Source organism: Pyrus communis, chromosome 11 (assembly GCF_963583255.1).
Source record: "Pyrus communis chromosome 11, drPyrComm1.1, whole genome shotgun sequence".
In the NCBI taxonomy this organism is placed as follows: Eukaryota; Viridiplantae; Streptophyta; class Magnoliopsida; order Rosales; family Rosaceae; genus Pyrus; species Pyrus communis.
The window spans coordinates 5,342,131-5,361,750 of NC_084813.1; the positions used below are offsets into that span (position 1 = coordinate 5,342,131).

The 19,620-nt window shown below is 37.2% G+C and overlaps 4 protein-coding genes across 4 annotated transcripts; 3 read left to right on the forward strand and 1 right to left on the reverse strand.

Moving 5' to 3' along the window:
* The first annotated feature begins 319 nt into the window (after positions 1-319).
* On the forward strand, positions 320-3,623 carry LOC137708551 (pentatricopeptide repeat-containing protein At1g80880, mitochondrial). Its single transcript, XM_068447650.1, has 2 exons — positions 320-1,072; positions 2,051-3,623. The coding sequence occupies exons 1-2, from the start codon at positions 471-473 to the stop codon at positions 3,114-3,116; spliced, it is 1,668 nt and encodes a 555-aa protein (XP_068303751.1). The 5' UTR covers positions 320-470; the 3' UTR covers positions 3,117-3,623.
* Positions 3,624-5,166: 1,543 nt separating this feature from the next.
* Positions 5,167-6,661, forward strand: LOC137708502 (early nodulin-like protein 19). Its single transcript, XM_068447593.1, has 2 exons — positions 5,167-5,435; positions 6,217-6,661. The coding sequence occupies exons 1-2, from the start codon at positions 5,237-5,239 to the stop codon at positions 6,552-6,554; spliced, it is 537 nt and encodes a 178-aa protein (XP_068303694.1). The 5' UTR covers positions 5,167-5,236; the 3' UTR covers positions 6,555-6,661.
* An 835-nt stretch (positions 6,662-7,496) lies between these two features.
* LOC137708929 (non-functional pseudokinase ZED1-like) lies at positions 7,497-8,516 on the forward strand. The gene has a single exon (XM_068448088.1). It carries the CDS (start codon positions 7,497-7,499, stop codon positions 8,514-8,516), a length of 1,020 nt encoding a protein of 339 aa, XP_068304189.1.
* A 3,917-nt stretch (positions 8,517-12,433) lies between these two features.
* LOC137708441 (putative receptor-like protein kinase At1g80870) lies at positions 12,434-15,144 on the reverse strand. Its single transcript, XM_068447523.1, has one exon. The coding sequence runs from the start codon at positions 14,776-14,778 to the stop codon at positions 12,631-12,633; it is 2,148 nt and encodes a 715-aa protein (XP_068303624.1). The 5' UTR covers positions 14,779-15,144; the 3' UTR covers positions 12,434-12,630.
* Positions 15,145-19,620: the final 4,476 nt, after the last annotated feature.

The window sequence follows — 19,620 nt, forward strand, 5'->3', positions numbered from 1 at the left end:
TCGAACATGTTAAATAAATACAAAATGACAATAAAGGTCATCCAATAATTAAAAACCTTTAACAAACTTTCCTATGAAATGACAATAAGGACAACACACTCAGTGACTCAAACTCCCTCCCTTCCAACCCTTATGACAAGAATTCTGCTCTGTATTTTAGACACATCCAAAAATTTCTTCATAATTAAATACAAACTGAACTGAATTTGATCCGGTACAATCCAATTTAACTCAATTTTCGTGATGAATATTTATAAGAACCGAAGAAATCAAATCGTAACTTTTTTTCGATTTCAATTCTGATTTTAGAGGTGAACGGAGCGTTCTCACCCTTAAATTTGATGTAATTTTGGTCGGGTCAGGATTGTCCAGGGAGAATCCTATGCCATTTTAGTTATCACGTTTCAATTTTCAATCTCTTTTCCTAATGCCACTGTTTACGCCCATGCTGTTTCTGGTCTGGTGAACTGATGGCACTTCCCGCCATCGCAAGAAGACTGCGAAGCAAACATTCCCAGCTCTTCCTATCACACACCCTACTCCCATCCATTTCTGATTCACCGTCTCCGCCTCGTTCCTCACAACTTCTCCTCCGCGATCTCTGTCAGACGTTTCATCGAACACTTCTCGTGCTCCCTCAAACCCCTCGCCATTTCTCTACTCTCCAACCCTTCTCAGCCCAAACTCTCAACGACCCCTTGGGCTTCAATGGCCAACGATTCAACACAAACCACCCCCGCGACTCGGGTTTCACCCAATTTCTCGAATTGCTCAAACGCGCCGCCGATTTTGCCTCAGAAGCCGAGACCATGGCTTTTCTCGACGAGTCGGGCATGAAGGTAGATCGAGAAGCGGTGCTTTTGGTGATTTGGGAGTTGAGGAAAGATTGGAAATCGGCGTTTTTGGCTTTCCAATGGGGTGAGAAGTGGGGCTGTTGCAACGAAGAGGCTTGTAGTCTGATGGTATGGATTCTGGGGAGTCACAAAAAGTTCAGTACTGCTTGGTGTTTGATACGAGACTTGCATCGGGCTTTGATGGATACGCGGCGTGCAATGCTTATTATGATTGATAGGTATGCTTGTGCTTTGCTTTTGATTTTTTTAATTTTTGATTGAATTGAAATTATATATGGTGTTTGAAAAGAGGTTTCATTTAGCTAGAGTGTTTGGTTGTTAGAACTAGACATGGTTGGAAATTTTCTGCATTCTATTTTTTTGTTTCATACTCTTAAAAGTTTGAAATTTGATATGTATTGTTTCAATGGTTGCTCCAATTCTTGTTTTTGTGCAATCAAACAAGATGCTTTAACTTCATGAAACTCCGAAAATCAAACGATTTTTTCTTTTTAAAGTAGGAATCTTTATAGAATTAGTTCTTGTTCATTTTTTCTGGCTTCAGGATATTTGGATTTTTGTTTCAGGATGATAGATGATGAGTTTAGTTTAGAATTTAGGGATCTTAGTCTTGAGCTGTGGTTTATACGATAAATGTGAGACGAATCTGAAACAACATGAATGAAACAATAAAAACTCGACTTTATTTACACCCCTAATCTCTCTATTTGAGTATGTAGGTGTTGGATGCTCGTAACTGAAAGCTATCCAAATGTTTTTCAATGAGGTCTTGGAAACATGCCCAACAACACTATTGGACTGTTATGTGTTCCAGATACTCATTGGATTTTTATACATAATTTTTGCTGGCGAAGTATTGTGACTAAAATTATTGAAAGTAAATGACACTGTTGTAGCTATTATTTAAAGTAAAGATTGCTTGTAATTAGTAGCTTACTATTAGTTATGTTTATGTATGTTTTAAATTTCTTGAGAGAGAGAGAAGAGTTCATAAATTTTAAAAAGGAGGTAGTGGCTTAAATACTTGTAGACATCGAAATTTGAAATTCGTATTTAAGTATTATCTAAGCTTTGTCCATTTCTTGGAGTTTATTTGTTAGCATCCCTGAGCTTATGCTTTCTCAAACTCATACAGGGTTTACAAGTCCTGATAAAAAATCATAATCTTTCCTTATTTCTCCTTTGTCGTTCATCAGATATGCATCTGCAAATGATCCGTGTAAGGCCATTAAGACATTCCACGTAATGGACAAGTTCAGATTGACTCCTGATCAAGAAGCATTCCACATCCTCTTGAATGCTCTCTGTAAATATGGAAACATCGAAGAAGCTGAAGAGTTCATGCTTGTAAATAAGAAGCTTTTCCCACTGGAGACCGAGAGCTTTAACATTATTCTGAATGGGTGGTGTAACATATCTGTTGATGTTTTTGAAGCCAAGAGAGTTTGGAGAGAAATGTCAAAATGTTGTGTTACACCAGATGCAACTTCTTATACGCACTTGATCTCCTGCTTCTCAAAGGTTGGGAAACTATTTGACTCCCTTAGGCTCTATGATGAAATGAAGAAGAGGGGTTGGATCCCTGGGATCAGCGTTTATAACTCATTAATTTATGTTCTAACTTGTGAAAATTGTTTTAAAGAAGCTCTCAAAATACTGGACAAATTGAAAGAAGAGGGTTTGCAGGCAGATGCTACCACGTATAACTCAATGATATGTCCTTTATGTGAATCAGAAAAGCTAGAGGAGGCGAGGCAGATGTTGGGCGCTATGATAGCCGATAATCTCAGCCCGACCACTGAGACTTACAATGCGTTTCTCCAGAGCACAGGTTTAGAGGGAACTCTTGAAATTCTTAATCGGATGAAGAAAGCTAATTTAGGTCCCAGTAGCAGTACCTTTCTTATGATTCTTGGAAAGTTCTTCAGATTAGAGCAACCTGAAATGGCATTGAAGATGTGGACGGAAATGAAGCAGTATGGAGTAGTGCCTGATTCTGCACATTACACAGTAATGGTACAAGGGCTGGCAGCTTGTCGGTTGTTAATTAAGGCCAAGGAAATATTTTCTGAGATGAAGACTAACGGATTTGTAGAAGATCCAAAGCTTAAGAGGCTTTTGGAGGAGCCAGGTAGTCGTGTTAAAGGAAAACGGAGACCGAAACCAGTCAAGCAGGCAACAAAGGTTAATCAAAAGCAAGGCAGTACAAAGAGATGGAATAGTCTGCGCCAATCAAGAAAGAAAAAGGCATCAATTGAATAGTTTAATCTCAAATTCGACTGCATGCGGAACATTTCTAAAAGATATGGGTTGTAGTTATTGGCCAAGTCATTAAGGAAGCTGCTTCTGCAAACATCGACTCATAGAAACAGTACCACTTATGCTATCTGGTTTTCATCCGTGGCAGCTGATTAAGACAAAAATTGATCTGGCATTGAGAAAGGAGCTCAGCTTCTTCAATAATGCAAAAAGTTTATCAAAGAGCATTTAATTCACAGTTTTCTGGTATATTCGGGAATCATTGCTGTTGTTTCTCGATGTTCCTGGTATGTTTTCTACTTGATCCCTCGTGTTCATATTGTACTTCTGGCAGATGACTCCAACCTTGGTCAATTAGTTCATGAACGTGATTAGTTTATCGTGGTTTCCATGATTTGGAAGCACACTATTTTCCTCTTTTCGTTGTTGCTTTTGTTTGCTCCTACTGAACAAAGACTTGTTAACATTTGGTGAACGAAGACTTGTTTGGAAGTATAGTATTTTTTTTTTCTTCTGCAGCTTCTCAGTCATCTATGCTGGTGGAACCTACTATCTGTAGATTTAGCGATTCCAGTTCGGTTTAAAAGGAAGAGAAGAATGAAAAACCCTCTGTTCTATAACTCATAACTGTAAACAACTCTTCATGTAAGAAATTTTATGTTTTCAATCCTACTGTAATAGTGCGAAAAAACGAGAATCTGATTGTGGCACTCATCATTTGTTTTGTGAGCACTGGATAGCGATACGGGGAAATTTTCTAGCAGTCCGTAGCCTCTCCTCTATGATTCGTCGGCAGGGGCACAAGTTTCGTTTTCAAGATGGGCACACGCCGTCGTGTATGTATTTCTTGGCGACTTTGAAAACATACATTTACCACCATGATTGAGCATTATCCTCCTTGTACAAGAAGGGTAGATCTCTTAGCATTAGCAGCTGCCACGGATGACAACCAGGCAGCATAAGTGGTAAGGTTTCTATTATCCTCTTGGTATTAGCACGTTTTTCTTCCCGAAAGACCTTCAAGTGTTTTTTTTCAAAAATCAACAAAGAAAAATGACAATTAAAAGAAAAATGACGATTAATGAACTTGATTAAAGACTTTCAAGTGCTTTTTTATTTTTCTAACGTTTTTAATAACGATTAAAGGACAAATGTCGAGGCGTTAGAGGCCCCATATCTGGACCCACTTCATTTTGGGCCCATTCACTTGATGCCACGTGTAATTTGTTTACCATAATATGATGCATCTCCTCCTCCGACGCAGGGGCATAGGTGATAGAGATTAAGATTCTTTTCACTGGTTAAAAAGTCATTTCAAGTAAATTTTCTAGAACCCTCTGCTTGAATCTAGAAATATATAGAAATAAACATGTCATGGAGTGCATCTAAAATGGGTCCTCTCCGATTTCGGTTAAACCTGACAAACCTACATGACCAATTAACGTACAAAGGAAAATTAAAATTTGCCAGTTTCAAAGTTCAAAAGGTTAATACGACGATATCTTAAAGTTCACCTTAAGAATATATGACTTACATTTTGCATTTGTGCATTCTTCAGCTGTTTATAATAAATAGATTGTTGGCTATTAATGCAAGATCGCATCAACAGTCCACAATCACGTACGCATGCTTAAGTGATCGATGCTCAAACAAAGTTAAAGTTGTATCATAAAATCAATACAATACGAGTAGGTCACTTGATAGTGCCAATATAGTATTCACTTAAATTTGATGCTTTAAAGAAAAATTGATGAAAATAGTCTGAAAACTTTGAGTTTTAACAATAAAGATAAAACAAAGGGTAAAATGAATAATATTAGAATTGATTTTAATATAAAAATATAATTTTTCGTTAAAATAAAGAATTGTTTGTTGAATTTACTGTGCTTTAATTCAAATCTATATCCTTCCAAAGACTAAACAGTGGACCAGTCTGTCAACATTGTTGGACTGGACCCCCATATTAATATAATTGTCGTGTTGTGTGGCTCCCACACAACCCAGATAATTCAACTTTTGAATCGTCTTTCCAGACTCCACTAGAGTGATATCGTAGTGAGTACTGGGAAGCTGAGGGAGGGAGAGAGAGAGAGAGGGAGAGAGAGAGAGAGGTGAAGGAAGAGATGTCCAAGTCCTCCTCCAACTCCAACTCCAACTCCAATGACCACATCTTGCTTCTCGTTTTCATCATCTCGGGGCTTGCAGTGCTCACTCCAATCCTTGCCACTGACCACATTGTTGGAGCCAACCGTGGCTGGAATCCTAGCCAAAACTACACCCTCTGGGCCAACAACCAAACTTTCTATGTTGGGGACCTTATTTGTAAGATAACAATCTCTCCCTCTCTCTCTATGTATGTGTTTCTGTCATATGTTTTAACCGTTAGATTTGATGTTTAAATCTATTATTTTAGTTTTAGCCATTTATTTTTTGTATAACTCGGTGACACCATTGGAAAAATTGCTTATTTTTTGTTGATGTAAAAAAAATTAAAGAGAAATGAGAAATGCCATATTATTGTACACTGAATTGAAACTAGCACAGACATTTTGAAAATCTTTAAGCTATGTTTGGGTGAGGGACTTTCAAATTCTAAGGCCATTAGGTAAAATGAAGAAGAAATGGATCACAAAAAATTAGATATGAGGAATTAGAAAATGCACCACATAAGCATTATAAATATACCTAAATCCCTTGGAATTTGGAAATTTCTTACCCAAACATACCCTAAAGTTTGCCTCAGTTTCTATCTGAGAAAATTTTCTTGCATAAATTTCATAGCTCATGAACCATCATCTTGTTCTTTGAATGTTGCCATTTGTGTATAGGGTTGGTTTCGGTACGGTTACCATACCAAAATCCCGGTACCAATACCACATTAAACTTTTGGTATACCTAATGATTTTGATTACCAATATCATTACCAATTGGTACAACATTAGTATGGTATGGTAATTCGGTAAAAAAATTCCACCCCTATTTGTGCAGTGTCACAATTTAAATCTTTTGGGGAAAATCAAACAATTTATCTTTTGTGCAAGTTTTTCTTATTTATCCATGTTTTTGTTTTTGTTCTCAAAGTGTAGTTTTTGTTAAATTGCAGCGTTTAGGTACCAAAAGAACCAGTACAATGTGTTCGAAGTGAACCAAACAGGGTATGACAACTGCACCTTGGACGGTGCAGTTGGGAACTGGAGCAGTGGCAAAGACTTCATCCCCCTCAATCAGGCCAAGAGGTATTACTTCATTTGTGGCAATGGGCAGTGCTACAATGGCATGAAGGTCTCTGTCCTTGTCCATCCTCTGCCTTCCCCCCCAAAGGCCGCCGTCAGTGCTCATAACTCTTCATCAGATGCTGCTGTCCTGGTGGTTCCTCAACAGGGATTTCGGGCTTTGGCGGTTTCCTTGGCAATGCTGTGCTTTGGATTTGGATGGGTGTAGTGCTTGTGGTATAACTCAGGGAAGTGTACAATTTATTTGTTCTGAGTTCTTAATGTATGCTCATCAGACTTTCACGTTATGTGATTTGGGCTGAAGTGTTCTGAGGTTTTTCCTTTCTCCTCTCAACTGTGTTACCTGAACTTTATTTTTCAAATGACTAGATTTCGAGAGCCCTTCGACTATTTTCAACTCCTGTAGTTTATAGTTTTGATCGTTTGAGCTATTTCTAGGCATCGAGGCATTCACACTAGTTTTATAGCAGCGTAGGCCGTCACTGTTAAGACCATAGACTTGGCAGGGAGTCGGTGACTACATTCATTTGCCTTCCAAGAGTAGGCTAGCTATAACCCCATCAACTGTTTTCCATTTTCAGTTGCTATTGATGCAGGCAGTTCTTGAGCTGCATCTACTTCGACATGAGGTGTAGGAAAACCGATCCTTCTGCTCATACGAATTTGATGATCAGTCCATTTGAATTAGGTCACAATTTCCATCAAAAGAATGTATGAGTAGCTTCAACCTCGCAGCTCCATTCCGCAGAAAGTATCCTTTTTGCTCTTTTTTTGTGGTTTCTGAAGAGTGATTGCATATTGGTTTCCGTTGGGTTTAGCTCCTGTCTTTTGGCCCTGTTCAGAAAGTCAGCCAAACTGGGGCTTAACGCAGTCAAGTTGGCTAGAGAAGTGTGCCCTCCTCACCAAGTTCGGTTCCCCTCCCCTCCCCGTAATTTAAAGTAGATTATTACCCAATTTAATTTAATTTTTTAATTGTCTTCAATTTTTTACTTGAAGACTTCTCGAAGGGCCAGTCCCTTTTCAAAGTCTTCAAGACTTTTTCAAAGTAAACGATAGTCGTGAAGAGAAATTTAATCACACTTTCGATGTTTTGCGCGTTAAGCCCCAAATAAAGTTGTGACTTCGGCAACTGAAAAGCATATCTTCCAATATGCTATCAAGATTCAGAAACAACAAATACAACAGGGAAAAGAAGGGCTGCTTCTTGAAGAATGGAGCTGCTATGTTGGAACAGCTCATACATTCTTTCGATGGGAGTTGTAATCCGATTCAGATGTACTCCGAACAAGACCTCAACAAGGCAACGAATGACTACGGCTGGGATGGAATGATACATAGGGATTGGAATTCTCGACTTTACAAAGGAGTTCATGAAGAACGCCAGATTTTGGTTAAGAAGTTCGAAGCAGACTCGAGTAGTTACATGGATCCTCTGGAATTGGTTGCGAATGAAGTAGCAATTGCCTCGAACATGAGCAAGCACAAGAATGTTTTGAAGCTGTTGGGTTGCTGCCTTGAGACCGAGTTGCCTACACTAATTTATGAATTCCCAACAAAAGGTAATCTCTCCCACCACATCTATGGAGATGGTGAATCACCACCGTGGCCGATCAGGTTAAAGATTGCAATTGAAGTAGCAGGTGCAGTTGCTTATCTCCACTATGGCATGCCGAAGATGATCATCCATCGAGATATAAAGACTGGACATATCTTCTTAGACCAAGACTATGTCGCCAAGCTGTCCGAGTTCCGAACCTCAGTACCAATTCCTTTTGGTAAAACTCATGTAGATGTTGAAGTGATTACCGGAACTCACGGGTGCCTGCCTCCTGAATATGCTATATCCGGACGTACTTCAGAAAAGAGCGATGTCCACAGCTTTGGAGTTCTATTATGTGAGATCTTTGCAGGAAAGAGATGGAGTGATTTACTAAATTGGTCTATGGAGAATGATTACAATGCCGGTCCAAGCTCATATAACGAGCTCGAGTTTATAGAGTCAGCAAATCTTTGCAAAACCTGCTTAGAGGCCGAGGTATTGGAAGAAGAAAACAAGAAGCAAGTAGTGGAATGTGCCAAGCTCATAGGGAGGTGTCTCAAAACAAATCCGGACGAGAGGCCGATCATGACGGAGGTAGCACAATCACTGAGAGTGATCAAAAGCTTGTGAGATTCACATCACCCAGTCTCAGAGTGGTCAAAAGTTTATAAGATTGTTGCTACTGTATTCTAGTTATGATATTGATTAAATGAACCAGTGTTGAAGAAAATGACGCGAATGAGCAACTGTGTGTTTTTTCTTGATCAAATAATTCAATTTAAACTTATTGAGAATCTAGAGTACAGTCGGAAATATAAATCATGCAATCTAACCACAACTGCAAAACTTACACTGAGCTAAACCACCTGTGTGGGACGACTTTCTGTAACGTTTCATGTTGCATGCTGCTATAGCAATAAGATTTTTACAGCAAAATAGCGAAATCGAAGAACTCTTGAGAATGAGGAATTTAGCTGACCTAAAAAAGAACAATAAACAACAAGAGAACGCAATTGTAGTTGGTTTTGTATCATGTCTTCCGTTAGATCCAAGTCGTCCAAGTCTTTTCTTAGTCTCTTTGCAAGTCTTCCTAGGTCTTTCTTTACCCTTTGGTCCTGAGCCTCTGTCTCGTACTCGCATCTTCTAACCGAAGTGTTTGTAGGTCTTTATTTCACATGTCCAAACCATCTTAACCGATTTTCTCTTCTCTTGTCTTCAATTTTGGCTACTCCTAATTTACCTTTGATATCATCGTTCCTAATCTTGTCCCTTCTTGTACCCCACATCCAACGAAGCATTCTCACCTCCGCTACACTTATTTTTTCTACATGTTGATGCTTCACTGCCTAACATTCCATGACATAAAGCATTGTTGTCATCAATAAACAATAAACGGAAAGAGAAAAAAGAAGAGCAGCAGTAGAAACTTAGAGACCTGTGATCAAGCTGATATAATTGACTCAACACATTTAACAGCAGATCGATAAAAGCTGGGCCCGTAAGTACAGAGCGTAAAGGATCAGAAGAACACGATGATGGAACAGAAATTCGATTTCAAATCTCATCTCAGTATAGTTTGATTAAAAGTAAGATAATCGACACGCGATCAACGTACTAATATGTATTCATTGATTCATTCCATATTGCTTTGTAGTACTAGTAGTGGCATGTCGCACTAGTTACAGCCTACAGGTAAGATTGACTTGAAGTGTGTTAAGCCTGATCCTTAAGGCTAGACAGAATTTGAGCATACATGTAGCTTCGACTTCCGTAGGGTTCACAATATCGTCGGCTTGACGATCATCAATAAGTCCAGTCTCAACAGCTTCTAGTACTTGGTGATCATCATCCGTTTGGCATGATTTATATGTACTTGGCCCGTGTTTCGCTTACTCTTGATCTTTTACTTATTTCATCATGAAGATAGAAAAAATTAGCAACGGTAAGCCGTTTGATAACTATCTCATTTTAAGTTTTCATTTTTTTTTTCACTTAAAGAAAAGAAAAAAGACTGAATTTTACCCTTTTTTTTTTAATTTAATTTTTAAAATTTGGCTTTACAAGTAGTTACTAAATCAATTTTTTTTTTTAAATGAAAAATGAAAACTGAAAACTAAATACGAAATGGTTATCAAACGGCCTCTTAAATATGTATCTCTTTCGATCAAAAATATATAATATGTATTTTGAGTAATGTTGGATTGCAGAAGATTGTGACTTCTTTCTCCATTCAAGAGGATGACAATTGAGTGAAATCGAGCTATACCTAGTTTCATGTAGCCCAATATTATGGTACATCATTGATTTGATGAGGACGGATGGCACCTTTCTCATATACTTCAAAAATATCTTCTGATATTGTTGCAATAAGATGAAAAGTAAATAGTATGAAATGTCTTGCATGTGATCTAATATCGTAGTGGATAAGATGTTGGATTTCTACTCATGCGTCTCAGACTCAAAACTCCCCCCCTCCTCTAAAAAAATTAGTATAAAATGTCTTGCAACAAGAGAAAAATGTCATTAGGACTGAAACCATCATAACATCCAAAGCAAAAACTCATGGTTTAAAATTCTAACGTTTAGAATTGCTGTCACATGATTAATTTCTAATATCTGACCAGGCAAAAAGAATCCAAGAACAAATTTAAAGTGAACTACACCATATTCATAAAGTTTACTAAATATGCTTTATTTGAAAATAGTACTATTTAATCATCAATAAAACGCTACCGTTTTCCTGAAAAAGTATACCACATTGCCATCCAGCAATAGTCCCACCAAAATGATGCTTTCAACTGATGGCAGGAAAAAAAAAAATGATTATGGTAAAAGATTTCAGAAGGGAAAAAAATTTAGGAGTAAATTGTAACAATAATCCTTTAATCTTAACTCAATTGGAGTAATGATCTCTCAACTAAAAATTCATTACCATTGGTCACTCAACTTTAATTCAACTAGAGAAATGATCCCTCAGCTTTAACCCAATTGGAGCAATGGTCATTTCAATATAACTCTTTCTGACAAAATTCTGACGAAGTTGACAAAAATGACCATAGTTACACGTTTTGATGAGTTGAGGGATCCCAATTGTAGCAATGGTCCTTCTAACATAACTTATTTTGACAAAATTCTAACGAAGTTGACAAAAAGGACCATAACTACACATTTTGATGAATTAAGGGATCAATAGCAATAGATTTTTAGTTGATGAACCATTACTCTAATTTGATTAAAGTTGAGGGACCATTGCTACAATTTACTCAAAATCCTAGTGCAGTCTAAGACTGTTAGACAGAGTCACAAAACATATTAGTGTTTCGAGATTTATGTAGTAGATAAATTAAATCAAACTCGTATAACGGTAATCCATGAAGTGATGAGCATCACCATCATTAAATAGTACTGAACAAAAATATTTTCCCTTTTCTTTTTCCACTACTTTTTGTGATCATTTTCTTTCATTCAGCTTGACAAAGAAAATTAAAGGATTTCTACACTCATCTCTTCCTTCTGTACACTTTTCTGTTCTTTTTTTCCTAGCATTTGAATTTACGAAGAGGAGAAATAAGATAGAGAAATGGGGAAGAAGGAAATAGGAGTCTGAAAATCATTATTTTAAAGAATGCAAATATTGCTTCCAAGAGGTGTCCCCCTAAGTTCACATCTAGTTTTAGCTTGCAAAGGCCCCAGGACACGGAGCAACGTCCTTTTTTCCTTCTCTTCTTTCTAGGAAAGCAAAATAACAATGATAATTCAGCAGAAAAAAATTAGTGGAAAAATATTTCTATGACTTTATGGCACATCCTTTTGTTTTGAGTGAGTAACGTTAAGCCTCTCGTGGGTTAATCATTCACACTTTAGTAGTACTCAAAACAGCTTTGGCCCATGACTACGACTCGAGTGCTTCATGGCTCACAAAAATTAGCTCCAACCGAATTTAAGCGATGAGGGCTTCTCTAAAAAAATGAAATTCTTTATGAATTTTTATCGTTTTATATTTGTAGAATAATATTTTATAATATTAATATGAAAACTGACGTTAAACTGTGAGGTGACAAAATACCAATAAAAAATCAAATTTTGAGAAAATCTCATTAGCATTTCTCTTAAACAATCAATCACTTTCTATGTCTGTCAAAGTTTACCTAACCAGGGTTTTTTTTTATATGTGGCGGATAAAGCCCTTTTTTAATAAATTACACATGAGAACGATCCCTTCAGTCTCGTTTCCTGCCTTTGATTGGATTGAGTGGTTCACTAGATTCAATGTGCATTGATGGAAAAAATGAAAACCGACAGTCAAATTTTGTCCAAATTAACGATGGAAAACGAATTAGTCAGCCCCAAATTTTATAAAGAATGTACAATTTGTGGGAAAAGTCCCTGCAATTGTTTGAAGGCAGAACCAGAAAAACCATGCATGCCTGACAAGTCCATGGATAAAACTGAGGGCCTATAAAATCCACTGCATAAATTCAAGGAGTCTTTGGTTTGTCATGGTTGAAAAATCTGGTTTACATGAAACAACAAGGGGAAGTCAGGTGTACTTGAACATGAACCCATTTAATGGAAAAAAGAAAACAGAAGCATCTACCTAATGTACATACAACAATATGATCCTCATGCTACACATCTTTCAGGCTTCTCAAACGATTTCGGATCATCTCTTGTATATTACAATCACCATAACCCCGGCGAGGAATGATCAAGGAGAAGTAAAATGAAGAATGTGTTACAGTGCCTAATCTGCAGAGGCGGTACGTTTTCTCCTTGACCTGCTGTATAACTTTGAAGGCGGGGAGGGAGAGAACTCGAACGGAAGTGGTGGGAGATCCATCTCCCCTCTCAAGATCTTAACAATCTCCCCAATTTCCGGACGCAACTCTGGCATCTTCTGTAAGCAAGCGAGAGCCAAATTTATGCACAAATTAGCCTGGTCCTTATTGTACTCATCTTTCAATCTCTCATCTACAAGCTCCAGTATGTTTCCTGCTTGTGCCAACTGTCGACACCAGCTTATTAAATTCGCCTTTTCGAGCTTCATGGGCGATGCAAGAACATGCAATGGTCTTCTACCGGACACAACCACGAGGATTAGAACTCCGAGACTGTAAATGTCAGCCTTCTCCATCAAGTATCCACAGCCACCATATTCTGGTGCAACATAGCACAAAGTTCCTCTCATGCTTGTTGTGCTGCTGAGTTCACGACTAAATATATCGCCACTGTGGACGTCACTGCCAACGGAATGTGCATTCTTTTTCTTCCATCCCCTCCTGAAACTGAACTCCCCATTTTGATCACATCCATCTTGACTCTGCTCCCTGAAATTCTTTCGTCTGTGAAGGTAAAGCCATTTTCCAAGATCAAAACGCGGCATTTTGAAGCCCTTCTTCCACTTAGTTTCAAGATTTTTTAGCTTACTACCCTTCTTGCTAATCTCAGCAAGGTGCTCTTCTTTCCACCACTCTTGCATCTTCCTCGGTTTCCTTTTACGATTTTTCCTGCCCTTCGATTCTCTTTTCTCAAATCCCTTATTGAGGTTTTCGAACATAAATTCTTGCAAACGGGGCTCATATGCATTTTCTGATTTATCCACCGGAGTCGACACATCCAAGTCACTCTTCTCGGGAATGCTCTTCTTTTCATCATCCCAGTCAGGATTCGAAGACGGGCAAATCTGACTCCCTATCCACTCTGTAACATAATCTTTACTGCACAATTCACCACTTCCATCCTGCTTCCACCACCAATCCTTCCCCCACTGTTTCGTATCCTCTGCATCATCGACACCATTGCAGGCAATAACATTCAACTCCTTACTGTGATCAATGCTACTAAGCTCGTCATCGTAAGGCACAAACCTATTATTCCAATCATCCCCCCCAAAATCTACACTCGAAACCTCTTTCCCCTTAGCATGACTACTCTTAACATCACTCTCACAAGCAATGTTGGCATTATAATTCACAGAATTCAAGTTCAAGGCCTTAACATTACAACTTTTTTTACTATTTTTCGACGAAGAAGAAGCTTGCAAAGCAAGAGCAAAATCTACCTCGCTAGCACTCTCCACGGGGGTACCGATTGCTGGAGTTTCCGCCGCCAAGTTCCCAGACAGATCCTGACTCTTCCACAGCTCCTGACTCTTACCCAAGTCCTGGCTGAACATATCAACCCCGAACTCACCCTCCACCTTAATCCTTGACAGCCCAAAATCCGAAATCTTTGCCCGATAATCGAAATCAAGCAAAATGTTACTCGGCTTAATATCACCATGAATAACAGGAGGATCACATCCCAAATGCAAGAACTCAAGCGCCCTGGCAACATCTAAAACAATCTCGAACCTCCTCTCCCAACCCAAACTCAAAAGCCCTTCTCCAAAAAGTGATTCCTGGAGACTCCTATTGGGCATATACTCATAAACCAGAATCCTGTTATTCTTTTCCACACAATAACCCAAAAGGGTCACCAAAAATGGCGATCTCAACCCACCAAGAATCTGCAACTCGTTCTGAAACTCCCTCTCGGACTGCAAATTCAAAGCATCCAATCTCTTGACAGCAAGCAACTTACCACACTTGAGAATGCCTCTGAAGACGGTGCCGGAGCCTCCTTTCCCGATAACGTTGGCAGCATCGAAGTCACTTGTTGCATTCTTGAGCTCTTTGTATTGGAATCTCTCAAGCTTGAGAGGATCACTGGAGTCAAATGGGATTGTCTTGTTTCTGTTGACAAGTGAGTGCCAAAAATGGTAGAGAAAATAGATGATGGATGAGATTATCACCAAAGTGGCTGAGATTGTGAGGGCCAAAAATAAGATCCTGGTTTTTGTCAAGAAACTGGGTGGCCTCAGAGTCGTCGGAGGTAAGTGTCTTGAAGGCATGGTGGTGGTTTTTGCTTCTTCTGGGTCTTTAGGGTTTGTGGGTTTGGCTTCAAAAGTGATGAACAAGAAGATTGAGAGATATGGGGATGCTCATGATATGCATTGCTGCAATTTCTTTTGCTTTTTTTTTCTTTGTTCTTTGTGTTTGAGCAGCATCCAATGTTGGCGGGTTTGCTTTACAGTTGGATAATCTATGGAGATTGTTGCTAATCACTGTTGTTTTTTTTATGATAATTGTGTTTTGATTGCTGAATTTTTCATTTTTTTTTTTTTATGTTGTTGTGATTGAGATTTGAGAATTTGGATTATAAAAATGGAGTGCGACTGGGAGTGGTGTGGAAGACAGGGTCCCAAGGTGGAGGTGCTTTTGACTAAAGAGAAATGCTTTGCAGAAAAAGTCGTATGTATCTAGCAGAATTTCAGATAACAAAACAAACACAAAAGAAAAAAATTGGAGGGAAACATGGGTTCCAGTTGGGCTGGTGAATTTTGAGAATTTTAAGATGGGTTTCTATTTTTTTTTGTTTTTTTTACTATTTAACCTAAATAGAAATTTTGGGCCGAAAGAAATAAATAACCGTAATTTGTCATCAATTATCTCATTTCTTAAAAAATAAAATAAAATAAAAAATAAAACCTAAATAGAAACCCACCTTTTGACCATTATTGCAATTTATTTGTAATGTAAAAAGGTAGCACAAAGTGAATTGCAAACACAAAAGTTCAGTATTCGACATATAAGAGCATCTCCAATATGAAATGCATAATACCTTGAAATCAGCGTTCGATATTTTTTTGTTGGCCAAAAAACTCTCCAAAGAAACGATATAAAATATCTATCTTTGTTGAAAAATGTTAGTTAAAATGTAAATGTATCCTAAATTAGAAAGTGGACTCTGTACATAGAGAAAATTAAATGAGATCCTAAATATGTATCTCCTCCCTCCACAAGAGTAAAATTCATAGTTACATTTTCCGTAGATACAAAATGAGATATAAATGTGCTTTTAACATCTTAAATTCGTATATCTCCACTGTAAATGCTCTAAAGAGAGGGTTACGACCTAACAATAGAAAATCAAAATTTGGATCTCATTTTCTCTACTATTTTGGAGGCGTCTCTCACTCTTCATCTTAACTTTTTTCTATCAAAAACTCAAATAGTGTGTTACATACGGTGAAGATCTTGTTATTGCAGCATAAAATACTCCCAAAGCCAGCCCATAAGTGCCAACAGTGGTAATTACGAATTTTGTTGATCCCAACGGTCCATGAATGCATTCCCCAAAACATGTACATCATTATTTTATTATTTGCGCGCTTTTCTTGATTTGTAACAGTTTTAAAAAAACGTCAGAAAATTTATAAATAGTCTCACATTGAGAGAATTTTCTTAAGCTATTTTCAAAGAAGATGTCAAAAATGTCATGTAGACATATAATAGTAACAAATGACATATGATTTTCTCCAACCGAGATGTCAAAAGCTAACATGGAAAAGAAGGATACTCTGACATGGACAAAGAGATGTCAAATTTGAAGCTGCATTCAAATATGATTTTTGCTATCTCCACAGGTATTCCACTTACCTTGCCTTAAATGCTAGAACATGTATGTATTATTTTATTATTTTTAAACCAATAACAACCCAACTTTTATTATTTTTGTTTAAAAAAAACATAAATGAAGCAATAAATTTTGGCATATCAAGTGGAAGGAAAATATTGATAGTGTGTTAAATTGCCAAGTCAGCTATCAAATTGAATTTTGATATTTTGAATTTGACGTCTCGTTTAGAGATACTCTTAGCATTTCTCTTGTAGTCAATTAAGTGATAAAACATATAAGAATGTGCAGAATTTGAAAATAATTAAGAAAAATGATAAACGCACACTATTTTGCTTTTTCTTACATTTTTGTTTAATTATGTTCTTTATTTTTATTTGATTTGGTGTGTGTAAAAAAAAAAATATGTGATTGTCATTTTCTAATAGATATGTACTAATCATTTCCCATCTTCTAAAGGTAGTAATTTGGTATAATGATGTGTGAGCAATAATTTTATTCATTAAATTGAAATAATAATAAAAGGATCTAAACCATAATATAGTTTGTTTAAAAAATGAATAATTACATATGGATGGGAGTAATATGAGGGAGACCATATAATTAAACCATATTTATAAAACATATAACGTGATTATTAATGATTGAATTATTACTTAAGTATTGATTAACATATATAGTTCTTATTAATAACCCATCACATGATTTACAAATTTGTTCTCAAAAGTGAGAATGCTAAGGGGACTTTTTCAAAAGTGAGACTCTTCATGAACCCTGTGTCACCTCAAAGTTTAACGTCAATCCTTGTACAATCATTATAAAATAATGTGCCAAAAACATGAGGTGACAGAGTGTCTAGGGAGAACCCCAGTATTGAAAGAGTCCTTTAGCATTTCTCTTAAAAAATTGATCTACTTAGCATTACTCATATAGATAAATCATCTGTTGCATGTTGTCTAATATCTTAATGTATAGAGTATTGAATTTTTAATTATACGTTCCGAATTCGAAACTTCCCCTCATCTAAATTATGTAATAGTTTCGATTTTTTTTTTCCTTTATGTATTCAATACCGTCAATAGTCGGTATTGGTGGGAATGTTTCTTTAATTTGGAGTAGTCTTACAGACAGGCCATGATTGGTGGGCCAGGATAGTGTATATTACTTTTTTTTTTTATTGGATTATTTGACTGTGCGGGTTCACACTTCACATGTTTGGTCTTCATCACTCCGTGTACACATGGCACTGACAAGTGAGATTCTTGTTTTTTCAATCATTCCCATTTGTGAACTTAGAATATTCAACTCTCATCCTAATTTTTCTGTGTATTAATCACTTTTGTGTTAGTATGACCAAATAATAAGTACCAACTTTTACCTAATTAGTCTACGTATATGCGTTCTGTCAATCTGGAATGAGTTCACCCCGAGTGGTTAGGGTCTTCTTTTTCTAACATATAATGTGTCTCGAATTTAGATAAGTGTATTGTATATTGTGAATAAGTACTGGTTTGATACTGATGTGCTTTCATAAAAAATGAGTATAAAAAAAGTTGAGCTAAAAAAGGTGTTTGGTAAACACTTAAAAATAGCTTATTTTCATAGTTTTAGGTGAAAAAAAACTGAAAACGTGGAGCAGCAAAAATGAGCTTATTTTCACAGCACAACAGAAGTAATTATTTATTTTTTTTTTTTCAAAGCACAGCAATACTAAACCAGCCCTAAATCGAACGTAAGTATTTATGTGACATCCCACATCGCCCAGGGGAGTGATCCTTACATGTATATTCTCATCCTTACCTAGCACGAGGCCTTTTGGGAGCTCACTGGCTTCGGGTTCCGTAGGAACTCCGAAGTTAAGCGAGAATGGGGCTAGAGCAATCCCATGATGGGTGACCCACTGGGAAGTTGCTCGTGGGTTCCCAAAAACAAAACCGTGAGGGAATGGTAAGCCCAAAGCGGACAATATCGTGCTACGGTGGTGGAGCGGGTCCGGGAAGTGATCCACCCCGGGCCGGGATGTGACAATTTAGGAGGCACATTCAAAGCCGGCAAGTCTAAATCATTCATGAGTTATGTATTTTTAAGATTAGAATTGAATAACATTCCAAAAGAAACAATTCTTGTTTTGTTACGAGGAGAAACTTCATCTTCAAGGTTGGACCTGATAGAAGTAAAACAAATTTCATGAATTAGATGGTTTATGAATTTGTGTTGATTCATGTATCCCTTTAGTGATTCCTGTATATATGTTTTAAGTTCATGCACTCTTCAAGAAAAAAGAATAATTTTTATTTTATTTTTTAAATTTTGATGATTCGGATGAAATGAAAAAGAAAAAGGACATGTTTTTGTGTATTTTCCAATAGGAGCTTACAAGTTGATAAATTCTAATGCCCAACAATCACATCACATGGTTGTGTGACTGCATACACAAATTTGTGCTCATGTATTAGAAATTTAATTTCTAGTTAAATTGCTTGTGAAAGAGGCTACTTGAGGCTGACAATACACAAGAATTTCCCCTACCGACTCATGCGTGGAGTGTACATATGCATGACCTTAATCCTTAGGGTAGGTGTCACATCTAAGGGACGGCCTCACTTTAAAGGCGTAATAAATAGCAACTGTAGAAGCCTTTAAATTATGGACAGTTCACACGCGCATAGAGAGGACATGCGCCGTGTTCTTTTCATGATATGGAAAAGGAAGAAGAAGAAAGAAATGAAGTTATGGCCTACGGTTGGTGCAATGTTGCTATTGTGGTCATGTCGTCTACTGCACACAGTTTGCTTTTGTATGCTTAGCATATAGTGGCAGTGAGTGAGAACATGGATGGTGGTGGTTCGTGGGACCTGTCCACCAGATCCATATGGGAGGAGGGAGATATCATGGTGGCATTTTGATGGGGGATGGGATATATCCTTTCACCTCTCACAAATCTTTCTTAATTTTGTAGTGTCAAATAGAAAAAATTGAAGATGATCAAGCTATCTCCAACCGAAGGAGGGCCAGATGGCTCTCTTTAGCCCTATAACTCTCCAAGAAATTATATTTTAATGAATAATGTCAGACCATATTTCATACCATCTTCAACTGAAGGGATTAAAGGGCCATAGGCCAAACATAATCCTGTGACAAAAAATCATTTCCAACCAAGAGGGCCAAAAGGTCATAGGCTAAACATAATTTATTATTTTAATTGAATTATTATAGTTAATTAAAGTAAAATACCCTATTAAAATAAGATTTTCAGATATATTGGAAGATTATTGAA

Coding starts and splice junctions, on each gene's coding strand:
- LOC137708441 (XM_068447523.1), bottom strand. CDS start 14,778: ATGCCTTCAAGACACTTACCTCCGACGACTCTGAGGCCACCCAGTTTC.
- LOC137708551 (XM_068447650.1), top strand. CDS start 471: ATGGCACTTCCCGCCATCGCAAGAAGACTGCGAAGCAAACATTCCCAG. Junction 1,073..2,050: donor ATGCTTATTATGATTGATAG/GTATGCTTGTGC, acceptor GTCGTTCATCAG/ATATGCATCTGCAAATGATC.
- LOC137708502 (XM_068447593.1), top strand. CDS start 5,237: ATGTCCAAGTCCTCCTCCAACTCCAACTCCAACTCCAATGACCACATC. Junction 5,436..6,216: donor CTATGTTGGGGACCTTATTT/GTAAGATAACAA, acceptor GTTAAATTGCAG/CGTTTAGGTACCAAAAGAAC.
- LOC137708929 (XM_068448088.1), top strand. CDS start 7,497: ATGCTATCAAGATTCAGAAACAACAAATACAACAGGGAAAAGAAGGGC.